Source organism: Hypanus sabinus, chromosome 5, assembly GCF_030144855.1.
Source record: "Hypanus sabinus isolate sHypSab1 chromosome 5, sHypSab1.hap1, whole genome shotgun sequence".
NCBI lineage: Eukaryota > Metazoa > Chordata > Chondrichthyes > Myliobatiformes > Dasyatidae > Hypanus > Hypanus sabinus.
In genome coordinates, this window is record NC_082710.1 from 92,753,073 (window position 1) to 92,781,028 (window position 27,956).

The following is a 27,956-nucleotide window of genomic DNA, read 5'->3' on the forward strand; positions in this document are numbered from 1 at the left end:
AGGGAGCATTCTATCTGTTTGTGTCAGTGTCTGGTACAGAGGGATGACTGCAGAGGATCAGAGGTAGCTGCACAAGCTTGTCAGCACTAGCATCCCCAGCATCCAGGGCATTTTCAGAAGGCGATGCCTCAGAAAGGTGGCCTCCATCGTGAAGGACCCCGACCAGCACAGACATGCTGTCTTCTCATTGTTACCATCAGGGAGGAGGTGCAGTAGCCTGAAGACACACAGGCGATGTTTCAGGAACAGCTTCTTCCCCTCTGCTAACTTACTTCTGAATGAACAATGAATCCATGAACACTTGCTCAGTACTTGCTCCCTTTTCTTTTGCACTACTTTTTAAATTATTTTTAAAATGGGGCATCACAGTAGCTAAGTGGTTAGCAGAATGTTTTACTGTACAGGTGACCTGGGTACAATTGTTGCCACTGTCTGTAAGGAGTCTGGTACGTTCTCCCCATGACTGTGTAGGTTTCTTCCGGGTGCTTCAGTTTCCTCTCACAGTCCAAAGATGTAGCGGTTTGCAGGTTAATTGGTCGTTATAAATTGTCCCGTGATTAGGCTAGCAATAAATTGGTGGACTGCTGCGCGGCATGCCTTGGAGGGCCCAGCACCTAGCACTGTATCTCAATAAATAAATAAACAAATAATAAGCATAATTCTTATTGTAATCAATGGTTTTTATTACTATGTATTGCATTGCAGTGCTGCCACAAACAAGAAATTTCATGACATATGTCGACGATATTAAACCTGATTCTGATTCTGGATATTGCCTGTACTGGGGTACGTTAGTGACAAGGAGAGGTTGAATAGATTTGGATTGTTACCTCTGAAGCACTAGAGGCAAATAAAAGTGTATAAAATTACAGATGTCATAGATTGGGCCGATGGTCAGGGTCAATTCTCATGCTATTTACTAGAGAGCATAACTTTAAGGGAAGAGGGAGAATGTCATACATAGATTGTAGCTGGGACCTGGAATGGGCCACCCAGGGAACAAATACAACAGCAATGCTTTAGAGACACTTGGCCAGTCTCATGAACAGAAGGGTAGAGATATAGACCATGAGCAGACTGACAGGGGATTGGTTAAGTTGACAGCATGTTCAGCAAATACATCAAAGGTCTGATCTTGGGCTGTACAGTTCACAAGTTCTGCTTTATTTGATAATAAATGTTAACCAATTATTGTGCGGTTAAGTGAAATATTTAGACTGAAGAAGTAGAGGATTGTGGTAGAAAATAACTACATTATCAAGGTTGAAGGTTAATTACATCTCGTAATAATAATATTTGACCATAAAGTAAATTCCATTCAGCAAATATGTCCTTAAGTATTTTATAGAAAATTTGCAAATGTACATGGCCAAGAAAGAAATATCTGGATTATCCTAATGTCATTTAGGTCAGCAGAGATATTTTCCTGTTACTCCTGATGTCTTCTTTTCAAAAATGATGGAAAAACTTTAATCATTACTGAATTGAGTCTAATATTGGATCAATGAACTATGCAGCAAATGACAACCCATGGATAGAAAACTTTCAAACATCACTTTCAGTGTTCCAAACCTCAGGTACTAAATTGCTCCTCAAAGCGTACTTCCAGAGTTATTATCCTGTGATAGTGTTACTTCCCCCATTCTAATTTTACTTTTTTTTGGAGGGTCAACTCATCAGTGCCTAATCTGCTTGAATTCCTTGATGATTTCCAGCCACTTAGTACTGAAGCCTAGGCTCCAAATCTATTCTGAATGACACATCACTCCTTTGGTGGTAGGTGATGTTTGAACAGCTTCCATCTCTGATACTGAAAAATCTCATAGGCTTAAATTCTGACAAACTCCTGTTGTGAAAGAGTTAACCCAGAACTCAGTAGGTAAAAACCTTGAAGTGACAACCCACCTCAGTAAGCTTCTCCCAAATTTCTCCATCTGTTTTGAACTAAACTAAGCAATGAATTATTTGTTGAGTCACATTCACCTAAATCGGTATGAAGAAATCAGTAATTTTAACTGGTATTAGCTAGCATTTACTTCAGATTGTATTTTGAGTTCATTATTTTGCTTCTCAGACCATATGATGAATTTATCCACAAATTCTCTTTGTGTGGTTTTGTACAGTGATTTATTTATTGATCTATAAAAAAGAATATGCATCAGATTTTGGCCGATGGTTTCAACAAAAACACCCTTTTTTTGTACCTGTTGAACATAAAGCTTATTAAAAACAGAAAACGCTGGAGGCACTCTGCAAGTCAGACATAATCCGTGGACATGGAAGCAGTTAATGCTTTAGATCTGCAAAACTATCTGAACTGGGAAAGAGAAAACAAGTTAATTTTAGATTATGAAGAAGAGAAGGAATGCAGTGGTGGAGCAAATGATGCATTTAAATGCTTAAATGAGGGTTTCCAGTATTTTCTGCTTTTGTCTCAGATTTCCAGCATCAGCAGTTAATTTATTTTGAATTTTACAAGATATAGAATGTGTTCCAAGTCATATTATTAAACTGTTAATTATTTTTTAAATATCATGCAAACAATCAATTGGGAAAAAAATGATTACAAGCCATTTCTTCTTTGATGAGAGAGATAAGATAGTTAATTCTTTTGAATAGCACAACCAATACAATTCATTTTAACAAATACACTATTAGAAGGTGAAATAAAGCACCTGAATGCTCATTTGAGCTCATACCTTCCCAAGACAACCCATAAATGTTTTGCAAACAGGAAATCGGATCATTTTATCATTTTCTGTTTTAAATTCGGGTTTTCATCATCCACATTTGGTATTTTCGCTAAATTAGGGTAAATGTTGCTATTCACATTTGTTTATTTGGAAATTTTACATAGGAATGTAACATCTTGAACACTCGAGTCCGAACTCGACATCCTCTACGTCGACCGGTGGATGGGAAAACCTGCCTTGAAACCTCTGAGGTGGAGCCCTGTGTTCTCAACAAGAACTGCTTTCATTTTCACTACAACGTAACAGGTGATATATTTTTCCAAACCAACCCAAAGTAAATACCAATTCAGATCTCCTGAAAAATATAAATGTATTTTTATTTCTATTGATCCTTTTTAACCACAAATGCCACTCAATAATTTAGCAAACTTTCCTGGTTAGGATCAAAGCTAAGATCTAACCATCTTAATGACAGTGTTTGAAAAGTTTTGGATTTGAACAATGATGAAGTAGTTGCAGAACTACATTAGCAGCCCTATTTTTCACCAAGTCAGAATTTTTTTTTTTGAATTGATAGAAAGCATTGAATGCTCGGAAAGTGGCAGAGGCAGGTTTACTTAATAACTGCTCAGTTTAAGCACATACTGTAACAAAATTGTGTGATATTGTTAATATACGGGGATTAAAGATTCCTAGCAGAAGAAAGTTGCCTTTTGATCATAGAAGATTTTCTTTTAACTGGCAATGCATTTTCTTTTCAAACCCTCAGCCTTCAGAAATTATTCCCTTGGGTGTATTTTGCTCCTCAATTTAATGAAAATGATAGGTTTACTTATTGATCATCTTAATGTTGGGAAAATTTATACAGTTTCACAGAGTGCTTTTCCATACTGTATTATCTTTTTACATGAGGGGACACCTTGAGAAAATAGATATTAATCATCAGCAGCACAAAAAATGCTGGAGGAACTCAGCAAGTCAGGCAGCATCTGTAGAGGGGAATAAACATGTTTCAGGCCAAGACACTTTATTAGGACTGGGAGGTAAAAGGAAGAAGCCAGAATAAGAAGGTAGGCTGGGAGGTGATAGGTGAAGCCAATTGAGGAGGAAGGTTGGTGGTTGGGAGGGAGTAGATGAACTGAGAAGCTGGGAGGTGATAGTTGGAAGAGGAAAAGGGCTCAAGAAGGAAGAATCTGATAGGAGGGGAGAGTGGACCATGGGAGAAAGGGAAGGAGGAGTGTTACAAAAGGGAGGTGATAGTGGGGTGAGTAAAAGGGAGGGGTATGAGGCAAGCTGGAATGGGGAATGAAGAAAGAGAGAAGGAGGCAGGGTGAGAAATTACTGGAAGCCAGAGAAATCAATATTCACGATGCTAGGCTAGATACCTATATGGAATATGAGTTATTGCTCCTCAAGCCTGAGAGTGGCCTCATCGTGGCAGAAGAAAGGGCCATGGACCAAAATGTCAAAATGGGAAGTAGAATTCAAATAGGTGGCCAACCGTCCCATCTGTACAGGTCCCACTTTCTCTGGAAGAGAGCCCAATGTTCCAAAAAGCTTCTCCACCAGGAAATCCCACCCATTGTGCTGGCTAGACTGAATGTGCTCGACAAAATTGTCCTTCAGTCTACGTCGGTTCTCATTGACGTAGATTGAGGCGACCATGCCCGGAGCACTGGATACAGCAGATGACTCCGACTGACTCACAAGTGAAGTGTTGTCTTACCTGGAAGGACTGATTTGGACCACTGAATGGTTGTAACGGAGGAGGTGAAGGGGCAGGTGTAGTATTTATCCTGCTTACAGGGATAAATGCCAGGAGGGAGATCAGAGTGATCATGTTAATATTTATCAGTAACTTGCTGAGGTATATACTAAGGAGTAACCAACACTTATTGAGCTGATATTGGACTCAGGCTTCTCGTAGGGGTAAAAACTTTCAATGGAATATTTCAAATACTGAAAACACTGTTAATGAGTTTGGCCAGATCTCTTCAATCCATTCTCCTTGTCTATAATTTTCATATGTGGTTTCACCTCCTTTCCTGATGTGATAGTTCTCATTTTGTAGTTTCCTGTTCCCAGTAGTTTTTATTTTGGCATGGATATTGGTGTTACATTTTCCCTTCTGTGAAGGAAGGGCTGCAGATTCTTTAACATGCAGTTGGTGAGCCTTTTGCTAGGAAAGAGATTTTCCTGTAGATTGATTATTAAACAAGGACACCAAAAAAAAACCTAGCCAGAAATATTGTTTGCAGAGTTATGCTAAGCAAATGATGATTTGGAGACAGTGACGTTTATCTCTCAAAAGACTGACCATAATGGTGAGTTTGCACTTAGAACAACAAAAGCTCAATTGTGAAGGTTGAAACACGTTTCTGATGCCTTGGATATTTTCTCAACATAATTTAAGACTGCTTCTGCTCATGATCAATAGACTCCAAAGTAATCAATAAACCCTCTTCTCCAGGATCACAAATAACAAGCTTCTTTATCTCTGAAATTGCTCTTCAGTTCTGAAACCACTATACCTCTATTATTGTACATTCTAATTTCTCTTTGATCTGCTCTTCTCTTACTCTGATCCTCACCCTCTCATTAAGTGAATGTAAGAACAAAATGTAAGTAAGGTGACAAAGATTTTAGGTTCTGGTAGGAATAGGACAATTATCAGCAAGATTTTTGGTTTGTGGTCAGATCAAGAGAGAGATTGGGTTTTCGAGTAGGAAGGAACAACTTTGAGTATTGTCTACCTGAAGTTTCTGGAGTTGGTGAGACTTGCACTGATAAAAGTATTCTATGCTTTCTGATGGTATCAATAGTTCCATTCAATCCAGAGAATGTATACAGTATACAACATGAAATTCTTACTCTCCTCAGGCATTCATGAAACAGAAGAAAAATCCCAAGGAATGAACCCCAAACCCCCCTCCACCCCACACACACACACAAACAGCAGCAAGTGCATCAACCCTTCCCCCCTACACCTCAGCAAAATCATCAGACCCCCGCCCCCACCATCGCCTGCAGTGCAGAGCCCCAAAGAGGCCATGATCTAAAGTCCATCAAACACCACTAATCACCCAAGAGTTCCAATTGCCACGGGCCCTCTCTCTCATTAACAAGCAGACAGAGGTATCGCTCCTGCCACAGTGAGAGGGAGACCAACAGCTCGCTGTTTTGACATTATAGTATGTAGCATTGCTCGTTTTGACAACAGTGTAACCTGCTGTCTCGATGTTCTGATCTCCTGTGATTGCTGGCAACACTAGCGTGGAACTGATTCATCCTCAGGGCCGCAGGGCTGCACCTTGAAGATGCCCATCTTCCAGGCCGCTCCTGGAGATATTGAAAACACTAGGCTGCTCGATGAGCTCCCAGAGTGAGAGTCCACCGCTGTGAAGAACCATAGTTTGACAGCAGCTCCAGAGCATGGACTCCAGCAGGACCCCAGTACCTTGAAAAGAAAAGAAGAGACACTGGAGAGAAGAGTATTAAACTGTTTTGCAGGTTGCCCTCTGGCGCCATCTTTAGCTCCTTCTAATCAAGAGCCTATCAAAAGCAATATTCCCAAAATGAATTAATTTTTTTTTCCTCTGAAAAGATAGTAAGCCATTTGTAATAATTGCTTGGATCTGAACTCTTGGCAGACTAGAGGAAACAGCTTTGGAATTCAAACTCACAAATTGGTTGTGCCAAGTGAATTATAGACAAATCACAAAGACCTGAATGCAAAACATTGGAGCAGAGAGATTAGAGACAATGTGTGATGAGCTCAGTAATAGATAACTTCGTTGGTAATGATGCACATATTGGAATCTGAGCTCTGGAGCATCAAAGGAGAATACATGTTGCCATCACTTGTGGGAAGCCAGATATTGAGCATTTAACCAAAAGTAAGTAAAATGATGAGGTAAAATTACTTGTATCAGAGAAGCATGTAGAAAGCATCATAAGAGAAATAAGCTTGTCATGGAAGTGTTAAAGGTTAAAGAAACAATCTGATATTCTCAACTAAGCAAGACTACAATATAGTGCAAATAAAAATAAATACCATATTGCCACATTTGCAAAGCTTATGTTCAGTATATCAAAAATACAATGTTGGAGAACCACCAACAAATCATTCTGCAAAAACAGTCTTTCAATCTACTTTTTAGGGACAGAAACAGGGATAAAAGGACATAGTATCACAGCTGCAGAAAGGCAGAACATCTTGGAGGGATTGTCTATACTGAGTCAGTATGGGTGGAAGTCTGAAACAGGAAGGGAGCTATCAGCCTATAGGGTGTATTCTACAAGACTCCCAATAGCCACTGGGACACCGAGGAGCAGACAATTCAGCAGAGTTGGAAAGGTGCAAAAGTAACAACGTGGTCATGTTTGACTTTTATTTCCCTAACATTGATTGGCACCTCCAAAGTGGCAAAGTTTGCTAGGTGTGTTCAGGAAGGATTCCTGTCACAGATAGAGGACAGGATAACTGGAGAAGGGGTCATAGGGGATTTGAGGTTAGGCAAATCCCTTGGTGAGTGAGATAGTGACCGCAGCTCCCTAATATTTAGCGTTACTATCAACAAGGAAAGATGCAGACAGTATGGGAAGTATTTAATTGGGAGAGGCCTAATTACAATGGCATTTGGCAGGAAATTGGGAGCAGATGCCCTCAGGAAAAAGCAGAGCAGAAAGGTGGAGTTTGCTTATGGAACACCTGCATGGGGTTCTGGATCGGTTTGTCTCACTGACACAAGGAAAGAATGTTCGGTTGGTTAGGATGACGGAACCATGGTTGAGAAAAGAGGTGTAACATATTGTCAAGAAGAAAAAAGAAGCATGCTTAAGGTGTAGGAAGCAAAAACCCGAGACAGGGAGCATGAGAATTATGAGGTAGCCAGAAAGGAGCTTTAGAATTGACTTAGGAGAGCTAGAAGGGCATGTGGAAAAAGCCTTGGTGATTAGGATTAAAGAAAACCCTAAAGCATTCTACAAGTATGTGAAAAACAGGAGGATAACTAAAGTGTGTGTAGGACTGCTTAGTGATAACGGGGGAAACATGTGACTGGAATTGGAGGAGGCAGAGGAGGGCTTTAATAAAATTAGAAAAATTAAAATTCACCAGGGAGAGTTATTTTGTAAGTGTGAGATCAGCATTAGAACAGGCTAATGTTCATGTGCATGTCAAGATTAATAAAGAGGCAGTGTTAGAGTTTTTGAAAAATATTATGATAGATAAGGTTCTGGGTCCAGCTGGAATAAACACCAGGTTCCTATGGGAAATGAGGGAAGAGGTTGCTGGGCATTGATGATACACCCTGGCCAGAGGATTAGTACCAGAAGATTAGTTAATACCAACCAACAGGGATAATCCTGGGAATTATAGGCCATTAACTCTTATATCAGTAGAAGGCAAGCTAATGGAAAAGATTCTTAGGGACAGGAGTTATGAGCATTTGGAGAACCATCATTTTATTAAGGACAGTCAACATGGCTTTGTGAAGGGCAGATTTATTCAAGCCTGAATGAATTTCTTAAGACAGACAGACTGACAGACATACTTTATTGATCCTGAGGGAAACTGGGTTTCGTTACAGTCGCACCAATCAAGAATAGTGTAGAAATATAACAATATAAAACCATAAATAATTAAATAATAATAAGTAAATTATGCCAAGTAGAAATTAATCCAGGACCAGCCTATTGGCTCAGGGTGTCTGGCACTCTGAGGGAGGAGTTGTAAAGTTTGATAGCCACAGGCAAGAATGACTTCCTATGGTGCTCTCTGTTGCATCTCAGTGGAATGAGTCTCTGGCTGAATGTACTCCTGTGCTGAACCAGTACATTATGCAGTGGATGGGAGACATTGTCCAAGATGGCATGCAACTTGGACAGCATTCTCTTTTCAGACACCACCGTCAGAGAGTCCAGTTCCACCCCCACAACATCACTGGCCTTACGAATGAGTTTGTTGATTCTGTTGGTGTCTGCTACCCTCAGCCTGCCGCCCCAGCACACAACAGCAAACATGATAGCATTGGCCACCACAGACTCGTAGAACATCCTCAGCATCGTCTGGCAGATGTTAAAGGACCTCAGTCTCCTCAGGAAATAGAGACGGCTCTGACCCCTCTTGTAGACAGCCTCAGTGTTCTTTGACCAGTCCAGTTTATTGTCAATTCGTATCCCCAGGTACTTGTAATCCTCCACCATGTCCACACTGACCCCTTGGATGGAAACAGGGGTCACCGATGCCTTAGCCCTCCTCAGGTCCACCACCAGTTCCTTAGTCTTTTTCACATTAAGCTGCAGATGATTCTGCTCACACCATATGACAAAGTTTCCCACCGTAGCTCTGTACTCAGCCTCATCTCCCTTGCTGATGCATCCAACTATGGCAGAGTCATCAGAAAACTTCTGAAGATGGCAAGACTCTGTGCAGCAGTTGAAGTCCGAGGTGTAGATGGTGAAGAGAAAGGGAGACAGGACAGTCCCCTGTGGAGCCCCAATGCTGCTGACCACTCTGTCTGACACAGTGTTGCAAGTGCACGTACTGTGGTCTGCCAGTCAGGTAATCAATAATCCACGACACCAGGGAAACATCTGCCTGCATCACTGACATGACAAAATGAATTGATGAAGGTAGAGTGGTGGATATGGTGTATATAGATGTTAGTAAGACATTTTACAAGGCTTCCCATGGTTTTCTCATCTAGAAAGTCAGGGAAACCTGGCAATGTGGATTTCAAATTGACAGAGTGGTGGTAGATGGATCATACTCTGCTTGAAGGGCAGTGATTAGTGGTGTTGTGCAGGGCCTGTTCTGGGATCCCTACTCTTTGTGACTTTTTAAATGACTTAACGTTAAAGTCGAAGAGTGGGTTAGTGAATTGGGGATGACACCAAGGCTGGTGGTGTTGTGGACAGTGTAGATGGTTGTTGTAGGTTACAATGGGATACAGTCAGGATGCAAAGCTGGGTGGAAAAGTAGCAGTTGGAGTTCAATTTAGATAAATATGAAATGAGATTTTACAGAAAGAGTGGCAAGTGTCTGCAAAGCATGGTCAGGGCTGGTTCTTGGGGCTGTTTCATTGGGGATATTTAAGAGACTCTTGGAGAGGCATATGGATTTAAGAAACATGGAGGATTATGGGCTATGTAAGAGAGAAGGGTTAGATTGATGGTGGTGAATGTTTATATAACTCAGTGCAATGTCTGAGCCTTAGGATCCATAATATGTTGTTCTCTTCTGTGTTCTAATTCCCACACTTCAGTTTCCCCTTGCTTTTTTTTTCTCTATTTGGCCTGAGAGCCAATTGCACATATCATGATCTCTTTTGCTTCAAGCTGCATGTATAGTTCTTTCTTTTAATAGTGTCGAAATCTATACCCCAAATGTTCTGTTTTATTTCTCCAAAATCTGAATGGATCTGTATAGACAGTTTTACAGCAACCATTCATTTCATTCAATGCTATTGATTTCAATGATGAAAAAATACTTTGAAGGATTCAAAATGACACTTACCATTTTATTTGGAGGTAACACTGCTTTTATCGACCTTTAAAATGTAATCTTTTAAGCACACATCAGCTTTTTTTTGTGTGTGCCATACTCTGCCAGAGCCTTAGCGACCACTTATATTTTCAAGTGGTTGTCTTGGAGGAGAGATTCTGTGAGTGGTCCCCCATGTCTTTCTCACAGCGCAGTGTTTTTTTAACGAGGCCGAGTTGCGAGCTCGACACTCTACCTGGCATGGATGGAAAGCCTTCCCTGAGCAGCCTGACTGGATTTGAACTCGGGAACCTTTGCTACGGAGTCCAGCGCTGATGTCACTGTGCTACCAGCCAGTACACAAGCTTTACATTTGTCAATATTCTTGCTTGCAAAGGAATAAATAGCCATGTGGAGTGGCATGTCATCACTTCTTCACTGACCCCAGAATACTGTCCCACATTTCTAACATCATAGTGGCTTAACTGAGGGGTGAATGATTCTAGTCAGGCAGCAGCAACATTTGGCAAACCTTTTAAAATATTGTGTCCAACATCACACATACATTATCTTTTATTGGTAGTATAATCTTCATTTAAAGACATAGAGTCATAGAAAACTACAGCACAGAAACAGGCTCTTCAGCCCATCTAGTACATGCCTAACCATTTAAGCTGCCTAGTCCTACCAACCTGCACTAGGACCATAACCCTTCCCACCCTTCCCATGCATGGACCTCTGTTAAACTTTGAAATTGAAATTTCATCCATCACTTGCACCAGCTCCTCGTTCACAAGGTCATTTCTCAATATGCTTGGAAGAATATGAAAAGTAAATTATCTCATTTAAGTGAAGAGTTTAGCTTTTACAGAGCACTTAGTCTTGTCATTAGAATGGTATTTTTTGGATGTGGTTTGTCATTCTCAGAATGGAGCTCTTGCCAACTCAGTGAAAATGCAGTCTGTGGACAAGGCGTGAGGCTCCGGTTGCTTGATTGTGTGCGAAGCGATGCAAAGCCAGTCAGCCTCAGATACTGTGAGAAGGTGAGATCTTGATATGTAGTGTGGTTTCATATATTGTCCTAGTTGACTAAAAGGTGTAAATATATAAAAGCATGTTGGGTTAGGAAATGAATTTCACTGATATTGTACAGTAACTGAAACATTTAAATTTACATCCACAAATCTGAACCAATTGCATTGGTATTAACTAGTAAAAGCTCGTAAACATAAAAGATTTCACAGAACATACTCCCTTGTAATATAAACTGTAATGTACAATATGATTTAAAAGATTATTATTTTTGTTTATACATGCAGACACATGTATTATTTTCACTTGAAACAATAAAATTATTTTTGAATAAGTGCTTACAGCAGCAGATGAATAACCTAGTTATCTCATTATCTAGGCTTGTTAAATTTTAAGTTATTGCATTGGCCCAGGTGAATGCCTATTTACAAAAACAATAGTTTTGTTCCTATTTATTTCAATGCAAGACTTAATGTTTTCAATTGATATTGCTCTCTACTCAAGTTTCTGAATTTCTTATGGCAAAGTTGCTTTTGTGGTCTGATAACCCAAATTGTTCAACCCCTGTTTATCTCTGTTCGTCTTTGATTGCCATTAGAAGAATGTTTTTTATAATTAAGTCAACTCCAGACTACTCTTCACCTGGTCCTATAATGACATTTAACTTGTGGATATAATTTCCTCATTATCACACACAGTTCATAGTCTATGAACTTGTGCTATCTTGTATTTTTGAAGGAAGTAAATTATTTTGTGATTGGTTTAGTTTCACTTATTGTTTCTGGTAAGGTGATAACTAAAATTGTAAATGGTCTCAGATGATTACATAATGTAAAACTCTCCTAGTGAATCCAATGATAGTCTTTCTTACTTTTAATATTTGTGGAAAAGCTCTTCAGAGTATCTTTGATTACTTTAATTCAATATAATCAGGTTACAAACAAATTGCCTTAATGTAGTCAGTCTGAAATTAGTCCAACACATTTCACTCTTTGCTGTTTGAATCAGAAAACTTCTAAATTTAACCACTATGTGTTGTATCAAGTCTGAAAATGATTTGGGTATATGTGTATTCTGTTTCTGAACACTATTAACTCCCATAATAATGTCACAAAAAATCTGACAAAAATATCAGAAGACATTTTATTTTAGACAGTTCTCACAAATAATTTTGGTTCTGCTTCCAATACATATTTATAAAATAACAAAAATAAAAGATAGTCTAAAATCCTGAAATCTTTGACCATGTTGAATAGGAAGTGAAGAATTCTTTTCAACTTCATAAAGTCTATTCTTCATGAAAGTAACACATGTTCTTGTGGAATGACCCTTAAAGTCACATTCTGCATGAACTATATGTACTTTTTCTGTAAACTAAAGATTTTGGCTATGTTAGAAACAAAAATAAAAGGTCAGGAAAAATGTTTTTGAAATTTTGACAATGAATATGTTTACTTTGGACTCTAAAGGTCACAGCTACTTCAAAACTAACTCTGTTGTTGCTTAATACAGAACATAGAATTTTATCGTTTTCAGGGGTGATTTATAGTTTTTATTTCATCCCACTAAACCAATTAATTTTAGGGATGTTTCCAGTTTTTGAAGCTGATTCTATGTAAGTCACTGTTGATGTGCAGATGTTCAGTGTATTAAAGCTGACTTGTCTACAATTAAAGAGAAAGGCTTGCATCTGAGAGATACATACTTTATAAATCCCAACACCAGTCCAATGCTAGTAAAAATAAAGACTTTTCTGCATTAGGCCTGCATGTCAGTAATGATAATTACTTATACTTTATGAGTAAAAAATCTTTAGAATATGTATTCATCATTTTCTTGGACTTACCTCTTAAGAGAATAAGAAGCAGGAAGTATTTCAGTTTTGCACTATCAAATCCAAACATTATTAAATTAGATCAGATTTATTGATTAAACAGCTATCAGCTGCCTGAGCAGTAACTCAGGAATTAACCCTCTAAACCTCCAGTCTATTTCCTCTTGTAAGAAATGTGTTATTTGTGCGCTTGGTCTAATTCTTTTTTTTATAATCTCCATGGATATTGAATTCCATCTGAAGTGCCTCCATGAAATGATCTACAGTACTGTGTAAAAATCTTAAGCACATATATCAGGTCTCTGGTACTGACCCAGGTTCTGGGACTCAGAAAGGAAGTGGGGGGGAGAAGAGGCATGCTGCGGTGATAGGGGATTTTTTTAGTTAGAGGTACAGACAAGAGGTTCTGTGGTCAAGAACGAGATTCCCGTATGGTATGTTGCCTCCCGGTTGCCAGAATCTTGGACATCTTGGATCGAGTTCCTTCTGCATAGGGAGTTCAGGGAGTTAGGAGCTAAGTTAAAGGGCAGGACCTCCAGGGTTGTGATCTGGATTGCTACTCTGGCCACGTGCTGGAACTAGGAAGATTATACAATTTAGTAGGTGGAAAAGGAGTTGATGTAGGAAGAAGGGCCTAAAATTTTGGGATCATTGGGCTCTCTTCCGGGGAAAGTGGGACTTGTATAGAAAGGACAGTTTGCTTCTGAACTGAAAGGGGATTAATATCCTCGCAGAAAGGTTTGTTAGTGCTGGACGGTGTGGTTTAAACTAGAATTACAAGGGGATGGGAACCAGAGTGCCGGAAATGTTAGTGGAGAGGGTGTGGAGGAAGACGTTGGTAAGACCTCAGACAAAATCAGCAATCAAAAGGTTGAGCATGGTGTGACTAGTGTCCTGAACTGTGTACATTTCAATACAAGATCAAAGGAAAGGCGGATAATAGTGCTGAAGGTGAGGGAGCTGGTTTACAAACAGAGGCAATGTGTAGTGGGGAGAGGCTGTTGAGAGGGCAAATAGTCAATAGAATGAGCTGCACTGTAAAAGGTGGACAAAAGTGAAACAGGTGAATACAGGACTGAAGGTGTTATATTTGAATGTGTGCAGTATATAGAAGAAGGTAGATGAAATTGCAGCACAGTTACAGATTGACAGGTATGAATCTGTAGACATCACTGAACTGTGGCTAAAGGAAGATTATAGTTGGGAGTGTATTGTCCAAGGCTATACATTGTTTCAAAAGGACTGGCAGAAATGCAAGGGGGGGGTGGGGTGTTTCTCTGTAGGTAAAAAACAAAATTAAATCATTTGAAAGAGGTGATAGAGGGTCGAAAGGCATTGAATTGTTATAGAGAGAGCTAAGGAACTGCAAGGGTTAAAAGACCCTGTTGGCAGTTGTATGCAGACCCCCAAAAGTGAGGATGTAGTCTACAAGTACAATGGGAGGTAGGAAATGTATGCCATAAGGGCAGTGTTACAACAGTCATGGAGGATTTCAATATGCAGGTAGATTGGGAAAATTAAATTGGTGCTGGATTCCAGGAGGAGGAATTTCTAGAGTGCCTACAAGATGGTATTTTTAGAGCAGCTTGTGGCTGAGCCCACTAGAGGATTAGCCATTCTGCATTGAGTGTTGCACAGAAACACAAAATTTATTAGAGAGCTTAATGTGAAAGAACCCTTAGAGACAAGTGATCATAATATAATCAAATTCACCCTGAATTTGAGAAGAAGCTAAAGTCAGATGTATCAGTATTACAGTAGAGTAAAGGGAATTACACAGGCATAAGAGAGGAGCTGGCGAGAATTGACTGGCAAAGGACACTGGCAGGGATGACGGCAGAGCAGTAATGGCTGGAATTTCTGCAAGCAATTCAGAATACACAGGATATATACATCCCAAACAGGAAGAAGTATCCCAAAGACAAGTTGCCACAATCATAACTAACAAGAGAAGGCAAAGCCAACATAAAAGCCAAAGAGAGGCCATATAATAAAACAAAAATTAGTGGGAAGTTAGAGGATTGGGAAGCTTTTAAAAACCAACAGAAGGTAACTAAAAAGTCATTAAGAAGGTAAATATGAGATACAAAAGTAAGCTAGCCAGTAAAATGAAAAAGGATACCAGAAGTTTCTTCAGATACATGAAGTATAAAAGATAAGAGTGGATATCGGACCACTGGAAAATGATGCAGAAGAGGAAGTAATGGGGACAATGTAATGGCAATGAACTGAATAAATATTCTACATCAGTCTTCTCTGTGAAAAACATTAGCAGTTTGGTGGAAGTTCCAGGCATTACGGTCATGAAGTATGTGAAATTATCATTACTAGAAAGAAGATTGTTGGGAAACTGGAAGGTCTGAAAGTAGATAAATCACCTGGACCAGATGGTGCACACCCCAGGATTCTGGAAGAAGTGGCTGAAGTGACTGTGGAGGCATTAATAATGATCTTTCAAGAATCATTAGGTTCTGGCATGGTTCTGGAAAATTACAAATTGTACTCCACTCTTCAAGAAGGGAGAGAGGCAGAAGAAAGGAAACTATAGGCTAGTTAGTCTGAACTCAGTGTTTGGGAAGATGTTGGAGTTAATTACTAAGGATGAGGTCTCAGGGTACTTAGAAGAACATGATAAAATAGGCCATAGTCAGCATGGTTTCCTCAAAGGAAATTCTTGTCTGAGAAATCTGTTGGAATTCTTTAAAGAAATAACAAGCAGGATAAACAGATAGAATCTGTTGATGTTATGTCCTTGGATTTTCAGAAAGCCTTTGACAAGGAGCCACACGTGAGGCTGCTTACCAAGCTATCAGCCTTTAGTGTTATAGGAAAGAGTCTAGCATGGATAAAGAAGTGGCTGATTCGCAGGCGACAAGGAGTGGGAATAAAGGGAGTGAATAAACTCTTCTTGGGATATACCAGCCTTGGTACAGATATCGACTATAACTGATATTTACCAGGAATGGCAGAGTTCATCATTGAAACATCGGTAACAATCGATATCTGTCCCTGGCTGGAATCCCGAGAGGCGTTTATTTGTCATATACGCTGGGAAAGCACTAGCTCCTTTTTCAATAAAGGGAGCCTTTTCTAGTTGGCTGCCGGCGATTAGTGATGCCCTACAGGGGTCTGTGTTGGGACTGATTCTTCTTACGTTACATGTCAATGATTTGAATTTGAGGAATTGAACTGACTTTAGTTCTTACATCCTCCATATACATGAGTTGTAAAAATCTTTATGTTACGTCTCCATCTAAATGTGCAATGTGCAATCATAGTAATTTATAATAATTTGTAATAAATAGAACAGTCAATGTAATGTAGAGTACATTCAAATCAGTGTGAGTTCATCAGTTCGATGGCCTGATGGAAGAAGCTGTCCCAGAGCTTGTTGGTCCTGGCTTTTATGCTATGGTGCTGTTTCCCGGATCGTAGCAGCTGGAATAGATTGTGGTTGGGATGGCTTGGATTGCCAATGATCCTACGGGCCCTTCTTACACGCCTGTCTTTGTAACTGTCCTGAATCACGGGAAGTTCACAACTTCAGATGCGCTGGGCAGTCCACATCACTCTCTGCAGAGTCCTGCAATTAAAGGAGGTACAGTTCCCATACCAGGTAGTGGTGCAACCAGTCAGGATGCTCTCAATTGTGCCCCTGTAGAAAGTTCTTAGGATTTGGGGGCCCATACCAAACTTACTCAACTGTCTGAGGTGAAAGAGGCACTATTGTGCCTTTTTCACCACACAGCTGGTGTGTACAAACCACATGAAGTCCTCGGTGATGTGGATACTGAGGAACTTGAAGCTGTTTACCCTCTCAACCCCAGATCCATTGATGTCAATAGGGGTTAGCCCATCTCCATTCCTCCTGTAATCCACAACCAGCTCCTTTGTTTTTGTGACATTGAGGGAGAGGTTGTTTTCTTGACACCACTGTGTCAGAGAGATGACTTCTTCCCTGTAGGCCACCCTGTTATTGTTTGAGATAAGGCCAATCAGTGCAGTGATATTGGCAAATTTAATTGGCAGATTGGAGCTATGGGTGGCGATACAGTCAAGAGTATTCAGGGAGTAAAGGAGGAGACTCAATACACAGCCCTGAGGGGATCCTGTTTTGAGAGTCAGAGGGTTGGAGGTGAGGGAGCCTACTCTTACAACCTACTGACAATCTGACAGGAAGTCCAGAATCCAGCGCACAAAGCAGGGTGAAGGCCAAGGTCTCTGAGTATCTTGTCAAGCCTGGATGAACTGCAATCCAAGAACAGCATTCTCACATAAGCATCCTTTTTCTCCAGATGTGTATGGACGGTATGTAGACCAGTGGCTATTGCATCATCTGGAATTGATTTTTTTTTAATGTTTATTCTTTTATGAAGATAGGTGGAGGGGAAGGCAGTTTTGAACAAGCAGAGAGGCTTTAGAAGGACTTAGACAGATTAGTAGAATGGGCAAAGGAATGGCAGATGGAATACTGTGTCAGGAAATGTACGGTCATGCACTTTGGTAGAAGAAATTAAAGGGTTGACTATTTTCTAAAAGGAGAGAAAACACAAAAAACTGAGATGCAAAGGGACTTTGGAGTCCTTGTGCAGGATTCCCTAAAGGTTAATTTACAGCTTGATTATTTCGTGAGGAAGGCAAATGTGATGTTAGCATTCATTTCAAGAGGACTAGAATATAAAAGCAAGGATGTAAACTTGAGACTGTATGAAGCACTGGTGAGGCCTCAGTTGAGTATTGTGAGCAGTCTGGGGTCCTTTCTCTTAGAAAGGATGTGCTGATGCTGGAGAGGGTTCAAAGAAGGTTCACAAAACTAATTCCAGGATGGAATGGCTTGTCATATGAAGCGTGTTCAAAGGCTCTGGCCTGTATTCACTAGAATTCAGAAGAATGAGGGGTGATCTCATTGAAACCTATCAAATGGTGAAAGACCTTGATAGAGTAGATGTGGAAAGGATGTTTCCAATGATGGGAGGTTCTTAGTCCAGAGGACACAGCCTCAAAATAGAGGTGCATGCTTTTAGAATGAAGATGATGAGGAATTTCTTTAGTCAGAGCATGGTGAACGTGAGGAATTCTATGCCACAGACAGCTGTGGAGCCCAAATCTTTATGTATATTTAAGGCAGAGGTTGATAGGTTCTTGATTGGCCAGGGCATGAGTGGATATGGGGAAGAAGCAGGAAGTTGAGACTGAGAAGAAAATTGGATCAGCCATGATAAAGTGACAGAACACACTCAAAGAGCCAAATGGCCTAATTCTGCTCCGATATCTTATGGTCTTATTTCTAGCTGGGGTGCCAAAGACTTTTGCACTGTACTGTATTTGTTAACATGGAGTGGAGAGTGAGGGTGTAAATCTGATGGGAGCAAAGGATGTTGGGAAATAGTGAGGATGGAGAACCACAGGAGAGTGTAAAGGAGTGCCAGTGCAGTGGGGGGGGGAGAGGGAGGGTGGCATGGGTGCAGACACACACCCACAGTCCTGAGACTCCGGGGAAAGTCATTTGATTCCAGACCATTGGTTTATTGATCATTACAGAATGGTGCTTCCTGTCCTCTTCCCACTCCCAGTCCATGAAGGAGACCCATAATAGAATCAGGTTTATTATCACTCACCTATGACATGAAATTTATTTTTTGTTTTTTTTTGCGGCAGCAGTACAGAGCAATATATAAAATTTGTTCAGTATTATGCAAAAATCTTAGGTACCCTAGCCAAGTTATGTGTGTAGAACACTTTTGAACAGTAATGTATGCAACTTTACTTTGTTGAAGGTACTATGTGAATGAAATTATTTTCCTTCAGATTATAGGGAATAGTGTTGCTGAATGACAATTGTTGTGTTGAGTTCCTTTGCTTCCTTTTCTCTAAGATGAGATTGGAATCACCCTGGCATTTATCTATGCACTGCTTTGTGGAATGCCCTGTAAACTGCCAGCTCTCAGAGTGGTCTTCCTGGTCTCCATGTTCCCGCACTTGTGGACTTGCCGGTATGTAAACAACTTGTCTGGTTCCTTTGGATATTAAAGCACAGGATTTCTGAATTTACTCTAACAAAATAACACTACACTGGGCCATTTGTAAAGTAAATGTTTGTATTAATTATGGTCCAATTAGGGAATATGTATATATTTATTAGAATAATTCTTAACTGCTTTAAATTAATGTTTTTTCTATGATGATAAGCTTAAAACAAACACAATTTAATGTGTTTATCTAAATATAGACTGCCTCATTGACTGAATCTTCCAGGTAAAAAAAAATAACTAAAATGAAATTGGCTAAAATTAAAATTATACAATTATGTTGGCTTCTGGCAAATATGTCTTATTTTTCTCCGCAGTTTACAGGTTTAAGAGGAGAATAGGTTTAATAATGTTTCTGGATTTATCCTAAAATATATTTAATGTTTAATATATTTAAACTTAGCACATTTGAATTATTCGGTATTGAGCATTTTGCAAATTCAGGTACATTGTAAGTACTGAAAAAGTAAAGGTTATCTAAATTGTTGGTGTGAAATCAAAATGCATTCAAGTGGTTAGTTTACTGCTGACTAATCACTTTATATGCATCATACAGTGTTCCTGTTATTTTTCCATTAGTGGTTATGCTAAACATGCAATTACGATATGAAGTGAACCACAAATGACTTTATAATATTGACTGATTTCAATAGAAACTTTTGAATTTTATTAATAATATGCCACTTTTTGATGCACTACTGACTGGATGTTCTTGAATGACAGCCTCTAATTTGATGGCTTTTTTGTGATTACAACTTAGCAAGGTAGATGCATGTTGCCAGGCATATACTAGCCCTCAGGTATACACAGTTGGGCAATTAAATTCAGAATCAGAATCGTGTTTATTATCACCGACATTGGTCATGACATTTGTTACTTTGTGGCAACAACCTTCAAAACCTTGGAGCATAGTTAGTCAAATGTGTAAATGTCAAATTCTGGGAGATGAGTTTGATTGCAGTAGAATAAAAGGAACAGTGAAGTGACAGCCCACTTTACATCACTCATGATTTTTATTCACATTGAATACACTTTGTTAGTGGTTTACATTTCCTCCAGCTTGTGTATCTGACTAAGCTGGTGCAGACACCTCTTGGAATACGTTGATGTTGAACAATGAAAGCAACATGGGATAGACAGAAATGAGTAATTCCAGGACCAATGTCAAAGCTCTACATTAATCACATCTGGTTATGAATGGTGGTTGATATTTAAGCAACCTAAGGCTTGTTGAGTATCCCAATGGAGATATGATAGCACAGCCTAATATGAGAGTTACAAATTTCCCTATAAAATGAAAAAGGGAGAAAGCTAGCAAACATGCAGCAATCCATTTCATGAAAGCAGAAAGGAAGCTTTTGGAGTCAATAACCCAGAAGCAAATTAACAGTTAAATGCATCATACATGCAACATTTTTGGAAAGCCGAGATCATGGATAATCTAAGGATGTTATTATGATCAAATTATATGTAAATAATTGAACTTTGTTGATGAAGTAACATGGAGAATGGTGCGAACGGGCCAGGTTTCTGTGAAGCAAAGTACACAACAGTCCCTCATGTCTCTCTGCTACTGCAATCTTGCTTTACTTTTATTTTCCGAACACTACATTCTCCAGCAGGATAGGTAGATGTGGAGAGCCTCTGTATTTCAATCATACCTGTAGACCAGCATGCCTTCCACAAGCCCACAGTCTGGGGTCCCCTGATCTTGAGGACTGAAAGGTATTTTAAACCCCTCAGAATGATGTTGCTTACTGAAGTATCGATGACTGTGACTGTGGATTTCAGCTGTAGTAGGCTTGTCTGGGAATATTTGATGATGGCATCAGAGTTGCTTGCAGAGTCATTATTTATCAGTGCCCCCTTTATCAATCATTAACATATATTGTGAAAAGTAGCAGACCCAACAGAGACCCCAGTAGAACACCACGAGTCACTGTCAGCTAACCAAAAAGGACAGCCTTTATACCCATTCGTTGCCTTCTGCTATTTAGCCAATGAAAGCATCTTTCCTGTAATACTATGGGTTCCTATCTTGTTTAAAGCCACATGTGTGGCACCATTCCAACAGCCTCTGAAAATCCAGATAAACAGTATCCACTAACTTTCCCTAATCAATCCTGCCTGCTACTTAATTAAAGAGTTCCAACGGATTTGTCAGGCAAGATCTCACCGTAATCAAGCTGATTTTGGCCTATATTATCATGTGCCTCCAAGTACCCTGAAATCTCATCCTTAATATTGGATTCTAAATTCTTACCAGCCTCTGAAGGTGACTCTAACCAGTCTATAACTTTCTGCCTTTTGCCTCCCCCCTTGACGTAAAGAATGGAGTGATATTTGCAATGTTCCAGTCCTCTGGGAGCAGTCCTGACTCCAGTAATTCATGAAGGATGATTATTAATGCCTCCACAATCTCTTTAGTTACACCTTTCAGAACACTGGGTGTAGTCCATCTACCCAGGTGACTTGTCTAATTTCGAAGCTTTCATCTTGCTGGACACTTTCTCCTTAGTTATGGAGACAACAGTCACTTGTACAACTGACACTCAAATTTCTGGCATGTTATTGATATTTTCCACAGTGAAAACTGACATAAAATACTTATCAAGTTCACCTGCCATCTCTATGTTCCCTAATGCGCTTTCTCCAATTCAGTTTCCAGAGGTCCAATGTGCATTCTTGTGTCTCTTTTACTCTTTATATATCTGAGGACATTTTTTTGGCATCCTCTTTTGTATTCTTGGCTAGCTTGCCTTCATACTGTATGCCATCTTTTCTCCCTTATTTCGTTTTTAGATGCCTTCTATTGTTTTTAACCATTTCCTAATCCTCTAGCTTCTTGCTAGTTTTTGCAATATTGAATACCCTCTCTTTTGATTTTATGCTGTTTTTGTCATCCCATGTCAGCCATGGTTAATCATTGTAACATTATCTGTCTGAAATGCCTTTTCAATCTCCTGTGGTAATTTATATCCCAAATTCAGAGGCCTGTATATAATTCCCATCAGGGTCTTTTCAACCCTTGCACTTTCTTTGCCCTACCCAGACGGATTCGACATCTTTTGATCCTATGTCAATTTTTGCTACAGATTTAATTTTTTAATGAACCTCCCTATACCCCCCCCCCCCACCCACCTGGTTGTTTTATCAATACGATGTACATCCTTGGATGTTTAGCTCCCAGCTGTGACCATCTTTCAGCCACATTCTGTGCTGTCCACAATGTTATACCTGACAATTTCTAACTGCACAATATGCTGCTCTGCCTTGGTTCACATATTGTGTACATTCAAATAAAGCATCTTCAGTCCTTTTCTCAAATTTGTCTTCATGATGCCAGAACTGAAATTCCTATTCCTTTCTAATCTTTTTGGTCTTTTTTTTAAATTCTGGGACTTCCTGCAAACTCCTTCCCTGTAACTTCAAATTGTTGAATCCACCAAAACTATTTAGTTCAAAACCCAATCCACAGACCTACTTGTGCAATTTGCAAGGACTCTAGTGCTAATGTAAAGACATGATTAGTAAGTTTGCTGAAGATACTAAAATAGCTCATGTTGTAAATCATGTAGAAGGTTATATAAAAGGGACACCAGGGGCAATTTCACCGGAAAGGTGGTGTATTCAGAAAAAGTGCTTGTGTTTGGAACATTAGTAACATTTAAAAGCTATCCAGATAAGTACATGGATAGGTGTGATTGAGACGACTGAAGTCAAAATGAAAATAACTTTATTATTAAACTATGTAACATATAAATACTCTTTGATACTCTTTAGCCCTCATTATGTTACTATACACTACTACCTTGAGTTTTGTTTCTTGTAGGTATTTGTTGGTTCCCCTTTTCTTCACAATGGATATGACTCCAAAAATATTCTCAAACGTGATTTCCTTCCCCCAAAATTATATTGATTTTGCTCGATCTGCCTATGAATTGGAAATTATTCTTTAGTTGACATCATGATATTAGCATAAATAAGTCTAGTTCCTTACCTAAAAATTTCCACCTTTCTACTTTTTATTTTGAGAGTGTTTTCTTTCATTCTTTTATCATGGAAGATGCAGGAAAATAATTGAGGAACTCAACAGGCCAGGGAGCATCTATGGAAAAGAGTAATCAATAAAGTTCTGGTGAGTCCTGGTGATGGGTCTCGGTCTAAAATGTCGACTGTTTACTCTTTTCCATAGATGCTGCTTGGCCTGCTACATTCCTCTGGCATTTTGTGTGTGCTGTTTTGGTTTTCCAGCAACTGCAGATTTTCTCGTGTTCAGGAAAATAATTCCACTTGACATTCTTGAGCCTATCTCCCTATTTGATCAATATTTTTGTATTACATTGCAATCTGCTTCATGATCAACAAGACACACCAAATTGCTGATTGTGTCATGCACATTCATATAAAACATTTACATAAAGAGATCTCAAAACTTCACCTTGGGTCAACCCAGAAATCATATGCCTCCAGTTCGAGAATGGTCCTTCAGTCATCACCCTCTGCCTCTGATCATTGAACCAATTCTGAATACACCTGACCAGCTTCATTCCTCTATCCCCAACCCAACCACTCATATCCCATTCAACTTAACTTTCCAGATTAGCTCTTCATGTAGAATCTTATCAAAGGCCTTAATTCACCATTGCTGATAAGGTAAGTCAAAAACGGCATAATGAGGGCATATAATATAGTAAAAATTAGTGGGAAGTTAGAGGGTTGGGAAGCAGTTAAAAACCAACAGAAGGCAACTAAAAAAAATGTAAAGCGAGGAAAGATGAAATATGAAGGTAAGCTAGCCAACAATATCAAAGAGGATATCAAAAGTGTTTTTGTTTTCAGATATATAAAGAGCAAAATAGAGGTGAGAGTGGATATTGATCCACTAGAAAATGATGCTGTTAGAATTCAGAGCAAAAAAAAAGAACAAAATTAATAAGAATTTTGCATCAGTCTTCACTAGCATTATGAAGAAATTCATAAGTATCAGGGGCAGAGGTGAATATAGTTGCTATTACTGAGGAGAAGATGCTTAGAAAGCTGAAAGGTCTGAAGGTAGGTGAGTCACCTGGATCAGATGGATTGTACTCCAAGGCTCTGAAAGAGGTAGCTGAAGAAATTGTGGAGGGATTAGTAATGCTATTTCAAAAATCACTAATTTCTGGAATGGTTCTAAAGGACTGCAGAATTGCAAATGTCACTTCACTCTTTAAGAAGTGAGGGAGTCAAAAGGAAGGAAATTATAAGCCAGTTGGCCTGACTTCAGTGGTTGGAAAGATGTTGGAATCCTTTATTAAGGATAAGATTGGAGGTGCATGATAAAGTAGGGCAAAGTCAGCATGGTTTCCTTCAGGGAAAATCATGCCAGACAAATCCCTTGGAATTCTTTGAGGGAATAACAGGAAGGATAGTCAAAGGAGAGTCAGTGGATGTTGTTTATTTGGATTGTCTTTGACAAGGTAAAAGCCATGGTATTACAGGAAAGATACTAGCTTGGATAGAAGATTGGCTAAACAGCAGGAGACAGAGTCAGAATAAAGGAGTCTATTCTGTTTGGCTGCCAATTGCTAATGGTATTCCACAGGACTGCATCCAACAGAATGGACAAACAACCAATGTGCAGAAGTTAGCAAACTGTGGAAGTACAAAAGAAGTAACAACAACTACAACAACAACAACAACAACAACAATAATGATAATAATTAATGATAAATAAGAACTAAATATCATGAACATGAAATGAAGAGTTTTTGAACATGAGTCCATAGGTTGTGAGCAACAGTTCAGTGATGGATTGAGTGAAGTTGAATGATGTTATTCCCTCTGGTTCAAGAGCCTGACAGCTAAGGAGTAATGACTGTTCCCGAACCTCGAGTTGTGGTCCTGGGGCTCCTGTACCTTCTTTCTGATGGCAGCAGTGAGAAGTGAGCATGGCAGGGTGTGCAGGTCCTTAATGATGGAGGCTGCTTTCCTGCAACAACTGTCTGTGTAGATGTGCTCAATAGTGGGGAGGTAATTACCCATGATAGACTGGACTGTATCTATTATTTTTTGTAGGATTTTCTATTCAAGCGCATTAGCGTTTCCATACCAGGCCATGAAGCAACCAGTCTCAATATATTCTCCACCACACATCTATATAAGTTTGTCAAAGTTTTAGATGCCATGCTGAATTTTTGCAAACTTCTAAGGAAGTAGAGGTGCTGATGAGCTTTCTTCATAATTGCACTTATGTGCTGGGTCCAGAACAGATTCTTTGAAATGATAACACTGAGGAATATAAATCTTCTGACTCTCTCCCCTTCTGATTCCTCAGTGAAGACTGGCTCATGGATCTCTGGTTTCCTCCTCCTGAATTCAGCTCATTAGTCTTGCTGACACGAAGAGAAAGATTGTTGTTGTGACACAACTCAGCCAGGTTTTCCAACTTCCTCCTAAATGCTGATTCATCACCATCTTTAATTTGGCCAACAACAGCAGTGTTGGCAGCAAATTTAAATATGGCATTGGAGCTGTACTTAGCCTCACAGTCATAAGCATAAAGAGAGTAGTGCAGGAGGTTATGCATGCAGCCTTGTGCTGATGGAGATTGTGGAGGTGGTGATGTTGCCAATCTAAACTGACTGGGCTTTACAAGTGAGGAAATCAATGATCCAATTGCACAAGGAGGTATTGATATCAAATTCTTGAAGCTTATTGGTTAGTTTTGAGGGGATGATAGTATTGAATCGTCATTCAAAATTGTGGCCAGTTTTGCAGACAATACAAAAATAGGTGGAGGAGAATCTACAGAAGGACTTGGTCACATTGGGAGAATGGACAAAGAAATGGCAGATAGAATATAGTGTAGGGAAGTGTATGGTCATGCACTTTAGTAGAAGAAATAAAGGCCTTTACAGGAACGTAAGAACAATTTTCTCCCTATTTTCTAAATAGAAATAAAATTCAAGCATCAGAGGTGCAAAGGGACTTAGGAATCCTTAAAGGTTAACTTGCAGATTGGGTCGGTGGCAAAGAATGCAAATGCAGTGTTAGCATTCATTTCCAGAGGACTAGAATATAAGAGCAAGGATGTGCTGCTGAGGCTTTATAGGGATTTGGTCAGACTACACTTGAAATATTGTGAGCAGTTTTGTATCCCTTAGAAAAGATGTGGCGGCTTTGGAGATAGTCCAGAAGAGGTCTAAAAGACTGATTCCAGGAATTAAATAGCTGACATTTGAGGAGTCTGGAAGATTGGCAGTGGATCTAATTGAAAACTATTGAATATTGAAAGGCCTAGATGGACTGGATATAATGTCTTCTATAGTTGGTGAGTCTAGGAGCAGAGGGCACAGACCCAGATTAGAAGAATGTCCATTTGGAACAGAGATGAGAAGGAATTTCTGTTGGCAGAATGTGATGAATCTCTGGAATTCAATGCTGTGGAGGACTTAAACCATAAGTTGATCAGTTCTTGGTTAATCAGAGCATCCAAGGTTACGGGGAGAAGGCAGGAGAATGGGATTGAGAGGGATAATAAATCAGCCATGATGGAGTGGCGGAGCAGACTCAATGTGCCAAATGGTTTAATTCTGCACCTATGTCTTATGGTGTCATCGAAGACTCTACAGATGTACAGTGGAAAATAGTCCGGTTGCTTCATGGCCTTGTATGGAAATTGCATTGCACAGGAACACAAGAGGCTACAGAGAGTGGTGGACTCAACGAATCCCTCATGAGACTTCTCTGCTCTCCGTCAAGGACATTTAAGAGGATGGTGATTTGCATCACCTGGGAATGCCACCATCCAGGCCATGCCCTCTTTTCATTGCTGCTGTCAGTCAGGAGATACAAGAACCTGAAGACCCACACCTCAAAGTTCAACAACAGCTTCTTTCCCTCACCCATCAGCTTCTTCTACGGACCTGAAAGACCTTTGACCTGCAGTAATACGGTTTGTCTATTTTGCTTATTTTTGGAATTATGGAGCACGGATTATTACCCAGCCTCAGAAAAATAGGTAAAATTAACCTGCAGGCACTGCCACATTTGTTGACAGAAGTTGTAGAAGATGGCATAGAAACCTTTGTAATAAAGCTTGTAATAATTTAATTCAGTTTGCAGTTTTATTTTCAAACTTTATGGATGACTATTTCTGAACAGTACTTTACACTATTCAAAGGCTTCATCAGGGTCTTGGCCCAAAATGTCGATTGTTATTCATTTCAGTAGATGTTGTCTGACCTGCTGAGTTCCTCCAGCATTTTTGTGTGTTGCTCTAGATTTCCAGCATCTACATAATATCTTGTGTTTGTCAACATGGATGTTCTCATCCTGACATACTTTGAGACTTAGTGGGGGAAGGCCTATTTAGCTTAATGTAATAGTTGGCTTGAAATTGACACAAATAAGCAAACATTATTGAGAAGTTTTTGGACTTCACATGAACTTTTACCCACCACCTCCGACCTCATTTCTTGCATGTTAAAAGGTTAACTATGACTCACTTTTACAATCCAGAGTTGCCCACAATGCAAATGATTCTTTCGATAAAGGAAATTATCTTTAAAATCCAAAATAATAAAGTAGAAAATCAAGTTAGAAGTACTCTATAATATAATGAAGCTGTTGTTTTAATGCTTAAGTGTACATTTGAAATTGGTAAGTAGTTAAGTTCCATTTAGTTCAGTTTAAATTATTATTTTAATTACTTTCATAACTTAAACATTCCACCTAGTGGATGTCTAGTAATTAAGTTTTTTAAAGATTGAATTGTCTCTAATGTCTTCTGTTTTTGTAACCTACATATTAATTAAAGTTCAATTCTCATTTTGGTAGATCTTCATGACTGCTATTTTCAGTGTTTTATCCCAGCTTTTTCAACTGTGTGGCTATCTCTG

General features: G+C 39.4%; 1 protein-coding gene across 5 annotated transcripts in view; it reads left to right on the forward strand.

Annotated features, from left to right (window-relative positions):
• thsd7ba (thrombospondin, type I, domain containing 7Ba) overlaps nucleotides 1-27,956 on the forward strand; it is a 969,622-nt gene that overhangs the window by 844,773 nt on the left and 96,893 nt on the right. For all 5 annotated transcript variants that reach the window (XM_059970235.1, XM_059970236.1, XM_059970238.1 and 2 more), the window contains exons 18-20: nucleotides 2,858-2,999; nucleotides 11,107-11,222; nucleotides 18,921-19,038. In XM_059970235.1, the coding sequence (XP_059826218.1) occupies nucleotides 2,858-2,999; nucleotides 11,107-11,222; nucleotides 18,921-19,038 (376 nt within the window). The remainder of the gene's footprint in view (nucleotides 1-2,857; nucleotides 3,000-11,106; nucleotides 11,223-18,920; nucleotides 19,039-27,956) is intronic.